Raw genomic sequence first — 14,775 nt, 5'->3', positions numbered from 1 at the left:
TGTTCCTTTTAGATGAAGAGTTCAGGAAGAAACTGAGTGCGATCATCTTCTTTCATGTTTGGTAGAGGGGAAATAATTGTTCATTATCGAGGGTGTTCCTTTTGGGGAACAGCCTAACATGGTCGTGGAAATAGGCTCGCCCGAGACTAATACTCCCTAGCCTCAGAAGTCACAAACCGCAGCACGCACTTGCAAACTAGACGAGTTGACGAATACTACACCAGTTCTAATAATTTTCCGGGGTATAATAAAATCGACCTTGTATGAGGATCAAAGTGGGTAGTTAATACTCGATCTAAAAAAAAAAAAAATAGTTTATATACTCTTTCCACCCAATTTTTTCCTCACATTTGTTTTATACTCAGCTAAGAAACTCGATAAAATACACTAATAGACTCACCTGACCACCCAAAACTACTAGCAGAACCACCCACAACCTAACCACCAGTTTGAAAGCGACAATAACCTGCTGTGAGGCCAGAGAACACACCGGTGGTGATAATTTTCATTTCCACCTACATACGTGGAGCTATAAACATATTCAAGACCAAGCGATATACCTTTGTCATGTTTCGGTTCTCTACCCAAACCATTGAGTTCTTCCAAGTTATTCAAGGGCGTTTTCTTTTCAGACAAGGGTTCAAGACATACGAATACAAATGAACAAACTGCTATAAACTTGCAATTTCGAATGAGAGAATCCTGATCTAAAACTAGCGTAAAATGCCATGTGGACTTGACAACTACAGACTGTATATGTTCTGGGAATCGATCACAGTACAGAAATCTATATTGAGCTCAAATCAACTAAAGAAACAGCAATTAACAAGCATTCACCGTCCTTTAGAAAGCGCCTCATTTAGCTCATCCTCGGAAGAAGCAAAAAGCTCGATATAGCGGCTTCCTAGGATTTTTCGATCCTTCTGCATTGCAGCCTCAGAATCCTCAGCGCTTGCAAACTCGACAAACGCTTCACCAGTTGTCTTCCCATTCAAATTCATAGTGATGTGGATGGACTCGTCTTTCAAAACAAATCCACTGAAGAACTCCGACACATCCTTCTTGGTGGCTGAGAAGGGTAGCCCCCTCATTTTTAAGATTCCTGTATGTTTCACAGGCTCTTTGGGGCCCTCATCACCTGACCTGCATGTATATGGAAAAGAACCAAGAGTTTGTTTTAGATAGGCATAGATCAACAAGCGACTTGAAATAATTCCCTAAAAACTACACAGATTGTCAAACGAGAGCGTCTCATGAAGCATGATACTAACCAATATGAAATCACAGTGGGTAGTTATTCCTTTAGGTAGTTGTTTTTTTCTTGAAACTTTGAAAGAGAGTCTCATGTTACTATAATGGGAGACCAACCCGTTAAACTACAGATCATATCCATATTTCCTCCGTTTTTCTATTTTCTTTCCACTTTTGGTTTTAGAAAGCTTTTTCCTTCTTCCGGCAACATTTTTAGTGACTTCTACCAAACTGCCCTCATGAGCAAAGTATATACGGAGTATTTATTATGGGATATTCTACATGGTACCCCTCAATTTTTTGACTTTCTACATGGTACCCCTACACTTTTTAAAACATATGTGGTACCCCTAATTGTTGTCATTATCACTAAGTGTACCCCTAAACTTTATTTTCCGTCAATTAAACTCAGTTTTGGGCGTTAAGTGATTACTAGGACGCGTAACCAAGCTTGTCATTTATCATCCCATGACATAAGGACCCTATTAGGCTCAATATCCATCTTTGGACGTGATAATTTGGCAGGGGATCAATAAATTTTCCGTCAAAAAATTTTTAGCCCATTTAGCCCATATATATCAATAAATATTAGGATCGAGATGGATATTGAGCCTAATAGAGTCCTTATGTCATGGGATAATAAATGACAAGCTTGGTTACGCGTCCAAGTCATCACTTAACACCTAAAACTGAGTTTAACTGACGGAAAATAAAATTTAGAGGTACACTTAGTGATAATGACAACAATTAGGGGTACCATGTATGTTTTAAAAAGTGTAGGGGTACCATGTAGAAAATCGAAAAATTGGGGGGTACCATGTAGAATATCCCATTTATTATTTAAATAATTTGACCTAATAACCCTAACAGGGCTAACACCCCACCCCCACCCACCAGACACCTAACCCATCCCCATCCAACCCCTACCTGGAGAACCACCTGCCGCTCGACTTAATCGCCCATCTCCGAGCAAGATGTCCACCATCACCTTGCCTCTCCTATAATTCAGTGACTGGTGCTCTCCTTTATTCTCTTCCCTAACAGCCCTCATCTCAGACCACCTCTCTCTCCTTCTCCCTCCTACTTCGACCTCCACCACCATAGATGCGCAAGAGTTCGTCATGTGGACTGTCCTTTGACGTCCACCACAGTCACCCAGATCTGCGCGTTGGGAGAAGAATAAAGGAGAAACAGAGGTGCACGTCATTTTCTAGGTCGTTTCAAAGGTGCTGGGTTGCGATGGTGATCTCTTGATTCTCATCCTACGTTAGCATGACCGTCTTAAACAAGACCATTTGACAATTACTCCCTTGAAAGACAGTCATAAATAACTACAGATCTTACCCATATACCACTAACTTAAAGAATAACTATACATTTAATTTTCATATGGGTCAGTGTTGTAGTTAATAGTCTTAATACCAGTTATAGTATCATATAACAGAAAACTTGGAGCATGTAAAATAGGACCTCTCCAAATGCTCTCCAAGATGGTCTCCACTGCTGGAGACCATAAACGACTTTTGTTTCCCACGACAGGGTGCTCCCTTTGTTTTTTAAGTGTTCTCCAAATTATAGATAGGGAGCTCTCTCGAACTCTAGGGGAAGAGCAAAGGAAAGCTAGGTCTCCATTTAGATTGGGTCATAATAAGCGAACATGGGAAATGAGAAATTTGTTTTTTCAGTTTTGTCTTTTATAAATGAGTTTTTTGTCAAAAACTACCTAATATTTACCTCATTTTCATAAAGACTACCGTAAGTTTTTAATTTTGCGAGAAACTACCTTATAATTTTTAACTTTTGTCGTACACTACCAAATTGAAATTAATGAGCAAATTCGACAAATTTCTTGCCAAATTAACTAAAATTCCGAAAAATAAGTAGAAATGTGTGTCGAATTAGTCATATAATTTTATCCAAATTAGCCACAATTTCGGGCAAACTAGTCAAAATTGTAGTAAAAAAAATTGAAGTGAATGAGTTAGTAGCTAATCAAATCAGTTGGCTGTCAGGTTAAGTATAGTAAATAGTGAATGTACAATACCAAATATCCATGTTTTCGAGTAAGAATTTTGTCTAATTTGATTGGAATTTTTAATTTGGTAGTGTTCAACAAAAGAAAAAAATATAAGGTAGTTTCTCGCAAAATTAAAAACTTTAGGTAGTATTTATGAAAATGAGGAAAATGTTAGGTAGTTTTTGACAAAAAACTCTTTATAAATATAAATAACCGGGGATTGTACATGCACTTAATAGGGTTAATTAATAACATGAACTATACGACAGAACAGGAGCGGACGCAGGATTTTACTTAGGGAGGGCACCAGAATTTTTTTTTACTAAAAGAATGTTTGGTTTGCATTTTTTTCCCAAAAAGTAATGCTCTTGGTGGGATTTGAACCCTAGTGGTCTTGTTTATAAAGTAAAGCTCCAACCATTCAGCCAATTGAAGGATAATGCTACTAATTAGTACCAAAATTAAATTATTTCTAAAATTTAAGGGTGGCACTTGCTCTCCCTTTCCACCCCCCAAATCCGCCCCTGCGACAAAAACTAGAGAAAATGCTGTGGACACTAATAAGTTCACAGTGAGCAACAGAGAAACAGCAAATAGCCGTTAACCGGTGGTTTGCTTTCGAACAAGACAAGAGCAGTGGATGGGTACAATACTACAATTGGATTTCAATTTTTATGGGACAGGTTGGTAAGGTATTAGGCAAAAATGAAAGGAACAAGAATGGATGTCAAATACTCAAAAGGAAATGAAACTGATTCTTCTATAAAATAAGAGCACTGAACTATTACATGACCAAACTGATACCAAGTATGGAAACAGCGAAACTTATCATGGGAGAATGACTATTTTCCTTCCAATCACTTTCATTTATCAATATTTTCTTTAGTCAAACAAGTAACGAAGTAAGAGGAAAAGAAAAGGTAGAACACGGTATAAAAGAGAACAGAAGTTCACCTTCCTGAAGCAACTGCTTCATCCATCTCTTCCTGCGTTGCAGGAAACAGCTCAACATAACGGCTTCCAAGGGTCTTTTTGTCTTTAACCATGGCAGATTTAGAATCCTCCGCACTAGCAAACTTCACAAAAGCATCCCCGGATGCTCTTCCAGCAGAATTATATATCATATGAATGGCATCATCTGCAAGATCAAAATCCTTGAAAAACTTCTTGATAGCTTCACTCCTAGCAGAAAAGGGCAGACCTCTTAATCGTAATATCCCTGTGTGTTCAAGCAAGTCCTTTCCATCATCATGAGACCTCGCTCTAGAACCCCTACGTGGGGATCCACTATGAGAATCCGATATTTCATATGCTATTGCCTTGTAATATTCATGCCTACTGCACCTGAAAACCTCTACGTATCTACGGCCAATATTCTGCTTATTTCTCTGGAGAGCAAAGTCTACCTGTGTAGGGTACCCCAAAACACAAAAGGCTTCCCCAGAAAAACGGCCTCCTTTGTGGACAAAGAGAATATCAACAATGTCTAGACCACGTAAAAAGTCAATAACATCGGCCTCTGTACAGTCAAAAGGAAGACCACGAAGTCGGACAGCCGGGAAAGAAGGAACCGCGCTACCATGTCCGGAATACGGGTTTGATTTATACATGTAGCTCGAACCAGGTGAAGCACCATAGGCACTTGAACTACCATAGGTAGGTGAAACCCCATAGCTAAGTGAAGATCCATAATATGAAGACGAGTGGTCCAGCCGTTGACGCTTTGGAGGCATTTCCCGACCATCTCCATAATCACCATATCTATACAACATTTCAGAACCAACATAAGTAACAACCACCGACAACACCAGTATAATAACTCCCTCATACGAGGAAAAGCATACAAACCAAAACTACCCATTCTAATGAGACTCCAATCTATTGACTAAGATAAACTTGAGCTTGAAATACTATTTCCCAACAATTCTGCAATCGAAACCTTATATCTTATAAATGAACTCATATTGAGACAATACCGCGTCAATTAACCTAAATTTCGGGTTGGTGGGTTGATTGGCACCATAGAGTAATAAATTTCGCAACGAAATCATTAACTGCAACTATTTAAAGTTATCATTAATTTTGAATCAAAAGAGACTTTAGATGATACAGCTACTAAACCCAAATCAAACATCAAATCGAACTACACGTCGTAAATCGCTATCGGCCTCACAACACTAACTTTCCCGCATTGGCCCAACAAAAATTGAACCCAATTAACAATAAAAGAACCCTAAATCTCCCGATTCATACTTCTCAACAGCGCAATCTTTCTGTCTACACACCCAACAACAAAAATACCCAGTTTTTCAATTACTAAAAACCCTAACTAAATCAAAATCAATACAAAAAAGGGGTCAAATAATCGGATTTCAATTGGATTACAAAAGAAAACCCAAACACTAATCAAATTACACAAAAGTGGAAGAAATACTATGAATTTGAAAAGAAGATTGAAATTAGGATGATTGTAGAAATTACCCAGATTTGTTATAGTACATGATTGGCTGAAATTTCAAGGTCGTTCGTCGGAAAATCGCAGCTTTCTCTTTCTGTTTCTTGGTTTTGTGTTTTGTGTGTGTAATAATGTGTGCTTTCAATTTGAGGGTTTGTGACTTGACTACGTTTTGGGGTGAGGCTTATTAAGTTGGCCCATTTTACATTTGTTTGGTGTTGGGTCGACTCGAGTTGATAGTCGAGGCTCGCTCGGGTTAGTCGGGTCGGTTATGAATTCAGTTTATCTTTTTTTCGTTTTAAATAAAAGGGTTAAAAACTTAAAACTTGGGCATCGTATTAGTATTGGCCTGAGCACTTAGAATAACGAACTGAATATAAAAAATTGTTACAATTAGCAAATTAAAGTTAAACATAAAATCATTAATCTTCTTCATCGTGTGGCGTAACCACGTCCCCTATTTACTAAAAGAATAGGTGAGGTCTTATATTTTCTCTCCAAAAAGCATATTTTTTAAATGAGGAATGTAGTGATCATCTAAATGAATACGTGTGCATTAACTAATTAACTAAATAAGTAAGTTAATAATTATAAGGGTTATTTAATATGAATACTCCAAACTATCAATCACCTTCCCAAAATACTCTGAACTCCAATTTAACTCACAATAAACCAAACTATTGACCTTATCTTCTCGTATCATACTCGAGATATTTTTAACCTGTAAAATCAGGTCAAAAGTTAAGTGAATCCCATCACCACCAGTCCACCACCACATCATCCTCCCAACGTAATCCTTCTCTCATTTACACTATTTTCAACCACCCTTCACCACCATGGCCATCACCATCTCGTCGTCATCTTCTGCCAATTAAACCAGAACAATTTCGCCTCCTTTTCTCCCCTGATTTTCGAGGAAAGAAATTCGATCCAGATCGCTACCACACATGTGAGCAACCTCATAAGACCGCCATTCTCTCTACAATTAACACTAAAATTCATGATTGAATGCTTGTACTGAATTAGCATTGTTGTAACCACCAAAAGGGAAATGGATCCTCTCCATTTCCTTTCTCTCCATTTCCACTCACAATCTCCTTAAATAATAATTTCCTCTTCCACCCTCATTTTCCTTTATTTTTATGCGTAAATTTAGAACCGTTAGATGTTGTCAATATGCGATCCGGGCCATTAATAGGTACTTACCTCTCCATTTCTTTTGAGGAAATGGAGAGAAAATGAGCTCCACCAAAAGGTACCCTATTTCCGCCATTTGTAATGTAGAATCATAAAAAGCTTTATTTTTAGATCTCCTCACCAGGAGAATATATGTGACAAGAAACGTTGAGTTTTGGCTGAGCAAGACTTCTGATATTGATCGCCTAAGCTAAACTACCATAGCCCTCATGTCTTATCTTTATCACATCAAACTCTTTTTCCCAATTAATTTTTAGTCCGCCAAAACCACTACGGAGTACACCAACACCTGCCGCCCCTTCTTCTCCCTTGCTTCAATTGATGTCATTTTCCAGAAACCCTAGATCCCCAAATCGATTTGGGGGTGAATATTATAATTTATTAATAGGGTTATTTAATGAGAATACTATGAACTATTGCACCCCTTCTTAAAATACTCTATACTTTCATTTAACTACGAATATTACCAACTAATACACCCGTTCCCATAGAATAGAATTGCTCTGTGTATGACCTGATGCAGCAGGTTAAGTGCTAGGCGGGACCCATTTTTTTCATTATTAATCATCTTCTTAGTTCTTCCTGTAGACACCTCGTTTCTGCACCCCTCGCAAACCACCCGGTGATGATTGGGCCGCATGTTTGATTCGCGGAACGATTAGTGACAGTTCGTAAGATTATCGTCAAGTGATTGCTCAAAAATTAATGTCAACCTCTTAGTTGTCATCTACGTGCCGATACGGTCGTTTTGGCAGTAATTAGAGTACATTCGGAGTCCGGGTCAAAAACCGTCTCCATTTTTTCGATAATGTTAAATCCCGAGTCGAATGTTCGGAATGTTAGGATATTTCTATTCCATATTTCTCAAATTTTATCTTTTGGCAAATAATATCCCGTAATATTCAAAAGATAATCGAATTAAATCCGTCCTACCATAACTAAAACACGGAAATCTTTCTTAAACAGGAGGAAACCTCCTGGGAATAGACGAAGAGTCTTTGCGCCTCTTCCAAGAGACGCGATGGCTGCTGCGCCTCTTCCCGTGCCCTTCTTTGCATGATTTACGTATCTTTTTTATATCTTTCCGAGATTCACTTCCAAAGAGTCTCCGAAACCCTATTCCTCCGTGTGATTAGTATAAATAGGAGCTTTCGTTCCTCATATTTCTCACGCGAGTGTCCGCCCTTCTCTTCTCCCTTTGCATTCTAGACTTCGTTCTTACTAATTGGCGCCTACGTGCTTGAACATTCGACCACGTAAGCTCGGATCTTTCCGGGTACCAGCCTCTCCGTTGCAGGACCGACCAATTTGACCACTACACTCAATCAATCTAATTAATCAACTTGTTAAATCGTTTTCCTCTTTCGAGGGCACTCTTTCCTTACGTTCGCGTCGAGCATCACTAATCGATCTTCTTAGTTCTTCTCGTTCCGTCAACATGTAAGTCTGAGGGTGTAAATCTCTCTTTTATTTATTGTATTTTATTTATCATATCATCGTTGTAAGGTTTATGTCGAAAGTACCTCGTTAAAACCGATTTCTAAAAACCGTCTTTAAAACCTTTTTACGGATTTCCAGTAGACAGACGAAGAGAAAAGACGCAGCAACTGCTGCGCCTCTTCGAAGGAGCGCAGCACCTGCCGCGCCTCTTCGTGAGGCTGCCGCAGTTCCTGCTTCTTTTCTTCTTCTCCGTCCTCTGTAATTCGTGTTTTTGTTTGTTTTATTTGTTTCTTTTTGTTCATTAATTCGTTCATCATAATAACATACCAATTCACATGTATATAATTGTTCACTCATCATTAATGTGCTTAATTCATCATTGTTCCGACTTAAATCCTAGATAATCAATATTTACGGGTTTTCGGCATTAATATTCAAATCTGGGTTTTAGAAGTTCAATTTCGTTCATATTGAGTTTCTGGAGTTCATCGTTGATATATTTGCATCCATATTCATTGATAGTTCGTCATGTTTAGTTAACTAATTCGTTTGTTTGTTTAGTCTAATTAATCATTTATTAACATCGACCCTTCACATAATTAATCCGTCTAATTTCCGTCTCATTCATGTTTCATTGTTTACTGCCTTCATGACCATCATTCATATGTAAATAATTCATTAAATCACTTCCATCCGAGTCAAATATCGCAATCAATCCTTTAAAATTAACAATCAACATTAACGGTTTTGCGGTTCGGCCACAGCCGAGAACTCACCCTTGGAAAGACGCAAAGAATCGCTGCGCCTCTTCCAAAGGGCGCAGATGTCTCTGCGCTGTTCGGGTGATTTGTCTCTCGAACTCCTTTCCGCCTTGACCTTAGTTATTTAGCTACGTATTAATCAACTAATATTCGTATTATCACCTTCTGATCTGTCGTGTTTTTATTCTTTTGTTCCTTTTTTCTCAAATTATCCGTTTTAAAGGTATTTTCGACATAAATCGCCTTTCCAATGTAATTAATGTAATTTTCATTATTGTAATTTATAATTATTGTATTGCTTTTATTGTTTGTATGATTTTACATGTAAATTAACATTAAACTCCTACTTCGACCAAATTGTATGCTAAACTAATTGTTCACCGACTTAGTTAAATTCTTCATATGCTAGGATTAATCTATGGATGTTGCATTGCATGCATATAGCCGGCGATATATCAAGTACAAATAACTTCCCTAATCATTAGTAGAGGCCGCTATCGAGGCGGGCGGGATTAGGTGTTCGATCAAAAGAGCTTCCTAATACGTACCCTCACCCCTTACTCCAGATCTCCGTGAGCACCCGTGTTCATTGGCATCCACGAGAGTCATTCTAGACATAGAATGCTAAGGGTAACGATTGCTTAGTGTTCATGTCACTACTTTATGTCTTGACATGACATGAGGTATTCGAACGGTTCCAATTTCCCATAAAAATTGGTGGCGACTCCTTACAAAATGCAAACGCTTGTTGTTTCCGAGCTCCCCTCGTCCCAAGCGCCCCCGGGCGGCCCGTGTCACGGTTTGGCGACTCCATGGGAACATACACTCACGTGTAGCTAGGGTGAAACTCGAACAAGGTTAGGGAACAAGTTTGTACAAGACAATTGTCGGTTTTCATAACTCGGTCTTCCTAGACCGTTTTAATCGGCCTTCCTAGGCCCAACCCAACCCATTTGACCAATCGTCCCGTCTAAACGGTCCTAATTCTTATTTGGGCCTAAGGATGGATAGCGATTGACGTCATCCATACCATGATGCTTACTCTTGTTTGTATCAAGGGCCTTCACTACTTGAGGAAATGGACTAGGAATCGGCCTTACTCTTGTTTGGCACGAGCCTCTCCCTGAGACTTCGGGTTTGATGGTTCGGTATGGCAACCCACCTTTAAACCAAAACCTTTCTAAATGCACTCAGCATCCCGTTATAATGCTTGTATAAATATGCAAAACCTTATGTGATCACCATTTCAAAACAAATCATGGCCAATTTTCAAAAAATCAAAACCCGTTTTCAATCAAGAATTTCGAAAATAGGGCCTTTAATTAGTACAAAGTCCGGTCAAAACTCTGTCCGTTTGTCGTGTCAAAATTCGGGCCACAAGCCCATTTCAAACCTCACTTCGAGTCCACTCCTACAACTACACTACAGTTGGCTAGGACACACATTTTCAAAGACCTTGTCTTTCTTCAAAAGCTCACTCAACACAAGTGGCACACACCCACTTCACGAGTCAAACTTTTCCTCTTTTAGCAAATGTGATAGAATGGTCGATCGTGTTTTGATTCGTCGCCGGTCTCTTATCCAGTTTCCAAGATGCCTGGGTCAAGTGATGATACAAACCTCCAGCAAATTCAAGAGAGTAATGATCGAATCCTAGCCGCGATAACCCAAATGCAAATCACTCAAGAACAAACCTATGACCGCCTTGAGCTTATCGAAGGCCGCATCTTTGATGTAGAGGGAAAGCTACCTCCCGTTAAAAGTGAAGCACTAGGTTTTTCCGATGACGAGTCCAAAGATGAGAATCTTCTCATGGGGACAACTGCAGCTGAGAAAAGACTCCAATACCTAGAGGAGCAATTGATGTACCTTAAGGGGGATGACATTTACAGGGAGAACAATCGTAAGTATGAAGCCGTCAATTCCAAATTGCCCACTAACTTTAGCATGACGGATATCCCTAAGTTTAAAGGACATGGGAACCCTTTGAACCACATCCGCGCCTTCAAGGACTACATGTCTATCAAAGGCATCAAACCCGAGATGTTCTTAAGGATCTTTCCTTCATCTCTTGACACCATCCCAAAGCAATGGTTCTACACTTTAGATCACAAAAAGGTCGCTACTTGGGAGGACGCCGCCATTGAGTTCTCGAAACAATACGCGGATAATGCCGAGATCCAAGTCAACATGCGCACTCTAGAGGTTCTTACCCAAAATGACAAAGAAGGATTCACCGACTTCCTAAGTAGGTGGAGGAAGACTAGTACTCAACTAGTAGAACGTCCAGATGAGGCCACTCTTGTGGAGAAGTTCGTGGACAATCTCAAGCCCATATATGCCAACCATTTGAGATATCAAAACATCAAGACTTTCAAAGATTTAACCGTGTTGGGGACACGAATTGAAGATGACATCCGCAAAGGGCTCTTGTCCAAAACGGTAGGTCGAGGATATCAAGGGTCCACAAGTCGTTCATACGGCTCTACTAGCAAGACCGACGAAGTTAACCTTCTCGAGCCATCCAAGAAAACTAGCCCACCAAGGAAATTCACAAACCTTGGGGACACGTACTCCAATGCTCTAAAAAGGCTAATGAAGCAAGGCAAACTCCAACCCATTGGACCTACTCCCGAACCCGAAAGGAAGTCCAAGTTTTGGGATGAAAACTCTTACTGTGAATACCATAGGGGCAAGGGGCACGACACAGAAAAATGCTACAAATTGAAACATGTGCTTCAAGATATGATTGAAGATGGTCGGCTTCCAATTCCACCAGGAGGTAAGCCCAACAACACTCAGAATCCTCTTGGAGTTCTAGTGATTACAAGTGACGAATCTACCTTAGATTGCTCACATCTCATTTCTCCCACCAAAAATGAAATTCATGCAATTGAGAAGGAAAGACTCCACTCTACCATCTCCCCTACCATTTCCGACTTCATCGCGTGGGCAAGGAGTGTAGATAGACAAGTGTGGGAATTAGAAAACATGGTAATGATCTTACGCGATCCCAAGGCAACGCCTAAAGAACGCGCGCCTTTGACCTTCTCTCAAAATGCCACTATGCAAGAAGTAGTCGCCTTGGTCGATAGACTAGTTGATCAAATCATACGACTAGAAAGTGACATCATGAGGATGAAAGAACTAGCTGCAATTAATGGGGTTTGGGCCGATGACGATGAGGACGAGTATCTCATCGAAAACTCCTTACTAAAAGAGATAGTCCAAAATGGCGAAGACCAAGATGTGGATCACCTAACTCGCTCGGGCCGTCCATACCAAAGTACTACTCAAAGCAGTCCAACCAATGTCAGCACACCAAATGACAACGAAGACGACCCCACCGATCATTTGCTCAAGCAATTACAAAGAACCAAGGCTGATCTTTCAGTCTGGCAACTAGTGGCAAGCTCATTTCCACACCGCCAAGCTTTACTGCAAGCTTTGGCCAAATTGAATGTGGCACATAACTCTACTCCCGAAGATGTAGTCAACTTGGTCTTCCAAGAATCACCAAAGTTAAGTAATCCTATTACTTTCTCAGACGAAGACTTGCCACCTTTTGGCGCTAGTCACAACCTCGCTCTATACATCACTGTCATCTGTCTAAAGAAAAATGTGCCAATGACCTTGGTAGATGATGGCTCCGCGGTCAACGTCATACCCCTCAAAACGGCATATAAACTGGGCATGAAAGAATCGGATTGGACCCCTACAAGTCAAGGTGTACGCGCATATGACGGTACGCGACGAAAAGTGGTTGGACTTGCTAGCCTAACCATAGCCACGGGACCAATCGAGCGAAAGGTCAACTTCCAAATAGTGGACATCGAAGCTTCATTCAACATACTTCTGGGAAGGCCTTGGATTCATGCTTCCAAAGCAGTAACATCCACCCTTCACCAAAAGATCAAGATCCCACTCAATGGCAAAGTTGTGACAATCACTTCGTCGCCTATCAAGGCAATAATCGAGAAACTTGATCAAGCAATCAAGTCCTTACGGATCCCATATACGAACTTGGGGGCTTCCAAAGTGTAAGTGTCATAGAAAGCGAGTTGGCACCCTTGTACTACAATCCCTACTCTAACTTAGTGGTCAATCACATACTCAAAAATCAGGGATACTTCCCTGGAATGCCTTTGAACCCAATTCGGAAGAACACCTTCGCGCCATACAAGAAAGGCAACTCATCAAGAATACCACTTGGACTAGGGTACAAACCCACAGCTGAAGAAGTTCTCGAAATGCTTGCTCAAGTCCAAAATCGCAAGTATGTAGGAGTCCAAATGAGGCCATATCTCCCCACCTTGAATGGGTACTTCGTTCAAGAAGGAAGTTCGGAACTCTTTCATGGATTTCCCGAACCTTGGCATTACCTCGAGAGGAAGTTAGCCGGAATCGAGATCTTTCACGATTGCTGCTTCATACCTCCAGAAACGGTTCCTACCGTCAAAACCCGTCAAGCACCTTGCTTAGACGAACAAGCTGTTAGCCTCCTATTTGGAGAGGACCGATTTGTTAGGGCCGCGCAGGATGAGATCATTACTACAATACTTCAAGACGATCGCTTCAACCCCACCGCATTAATCACGAAATCAAAGCAAAGCGAGAAAGGATGGAGAAAATCAATCAAATGGACCAACAATCAAGGAAGACTCTTCAAGCTCACCACCGGAGAAGGAGAGATGTTCAAGGAAGAGCGGGAAGACGACGAGTTCGAATCGAGTCGGAGTCGGAGTCGAGTCGAGTACAGAGAAGTCATTAGAGAGTCTACTCTGTCGTCACCCCCACTCCTTTCGTTTCTCTAGCTTACTTTCAAGTAGTCACGATAGTTCGGGAAATGCCCCAACTATCGTTTGTTCCTTGCCGCCACTTGACCATGGATCGGTTGGCTTCTTTGTTTCAACTTTACTCAAATCTTAATATGAATAAATCGGGTTCTGCTTACTCTTTGCGTTATCTTGAGTGCAATTCTGTTTATGATGATACTGAGGATGACCAAAACCCAGACTTGACCGAAATACCTCCCTACGTAGCCAAAGAAATACTACGGGAAAGGGAAGGGGGACCAGTAATTGAAGACACCGAACCCATCAATGTAGGAACCGAACTAGAACCCCAAGAACTTAGGATAGGGACTACCTTGAGCTCTACCGAAAGGGCCGACTTCATAGACCTCTTAAATGAATTCAAAGACGTTTTCGCTTGGTCCTACAAAGACATGCCAGGGATCGACGGGGATATCGCCGAACACAGGATTCCGATTAAGCAGGTTTCAAGCACAGCAAAACAGAAGCTTGACGGATGAGAACAGAATGGGCCCTAAAGATCAAGGAAGAAGTGGATAAGCAATTCAAAGCCGGGTTCATCAAAGTTTCCGAGTATTCATATTGGGTGGCTAACATAGTACCGTACCCAAAAAGATGGGAGAATCAGGAGTTTGTGTTGACTTTAGAGATTTGAACAAAGCAAGTCCGAAAGATGACTTTCCTCTACCTCACATCGACATATTGGTGGACAATAATGCAGACCACGCATTACTATCCTTCATGGATGGATATGCGGGTTATAACCAAATCAAAATGGCCATGGAAGACATGCACAAGACCGCGTTCGTCACCCAATGGGGAACCTATTGCTATACGGTA

General features: G+C 40.6%; 1 protein-coding gene across 1 annotated transcript; it reads right to left on the bottom strand.

Annotated features, from left to right (window-relative positions):
• Positions 1-557: 557 nt before the first annotated feature.
• LOC141657832 (uncharacterized) lies at positions 558-5,880 on the bottom strand. Its single transcript, XM_074465179.1, has 3 exons — positions 5,750-5,880; positions 4,223-5,029; positions 558-1,143 (listed from the first exon to the last, which is right to left on the bottom strand). Exons 1-3 carry the CDS (start codon positions 5,767-5,769, stop codon positions 834-836), a joined length of 1,137 nt encoding a protein of 378 aa, XP_074321280.1. The 5' UTR covers positions 5,770-5,880; the 3' UTR covers positions 558-833.
• Between the last annotated feature and the right edge of the window lie 8,895 nt (positions 5,881-14,775).

This window comes from Silene latifolia, chromosome 5 (assembly GCF_048544455.1).
Source record: "Silene latifolia isolate original U9 population chromosome 5, ASM4854445v1, whole genome shotgun sequence".
NCBI lineage: Eukaryota > Viridiplantae > Streptophyta > Magnoliopsida > Caryophyllales > Caryophyllaceae > Silene > Silene latifolia.
The sequence above is the reverse complement of the archived record's forward strand: the minus strand, read 5'-3'. Positions and strand labels throughout refer to the sequence as shown.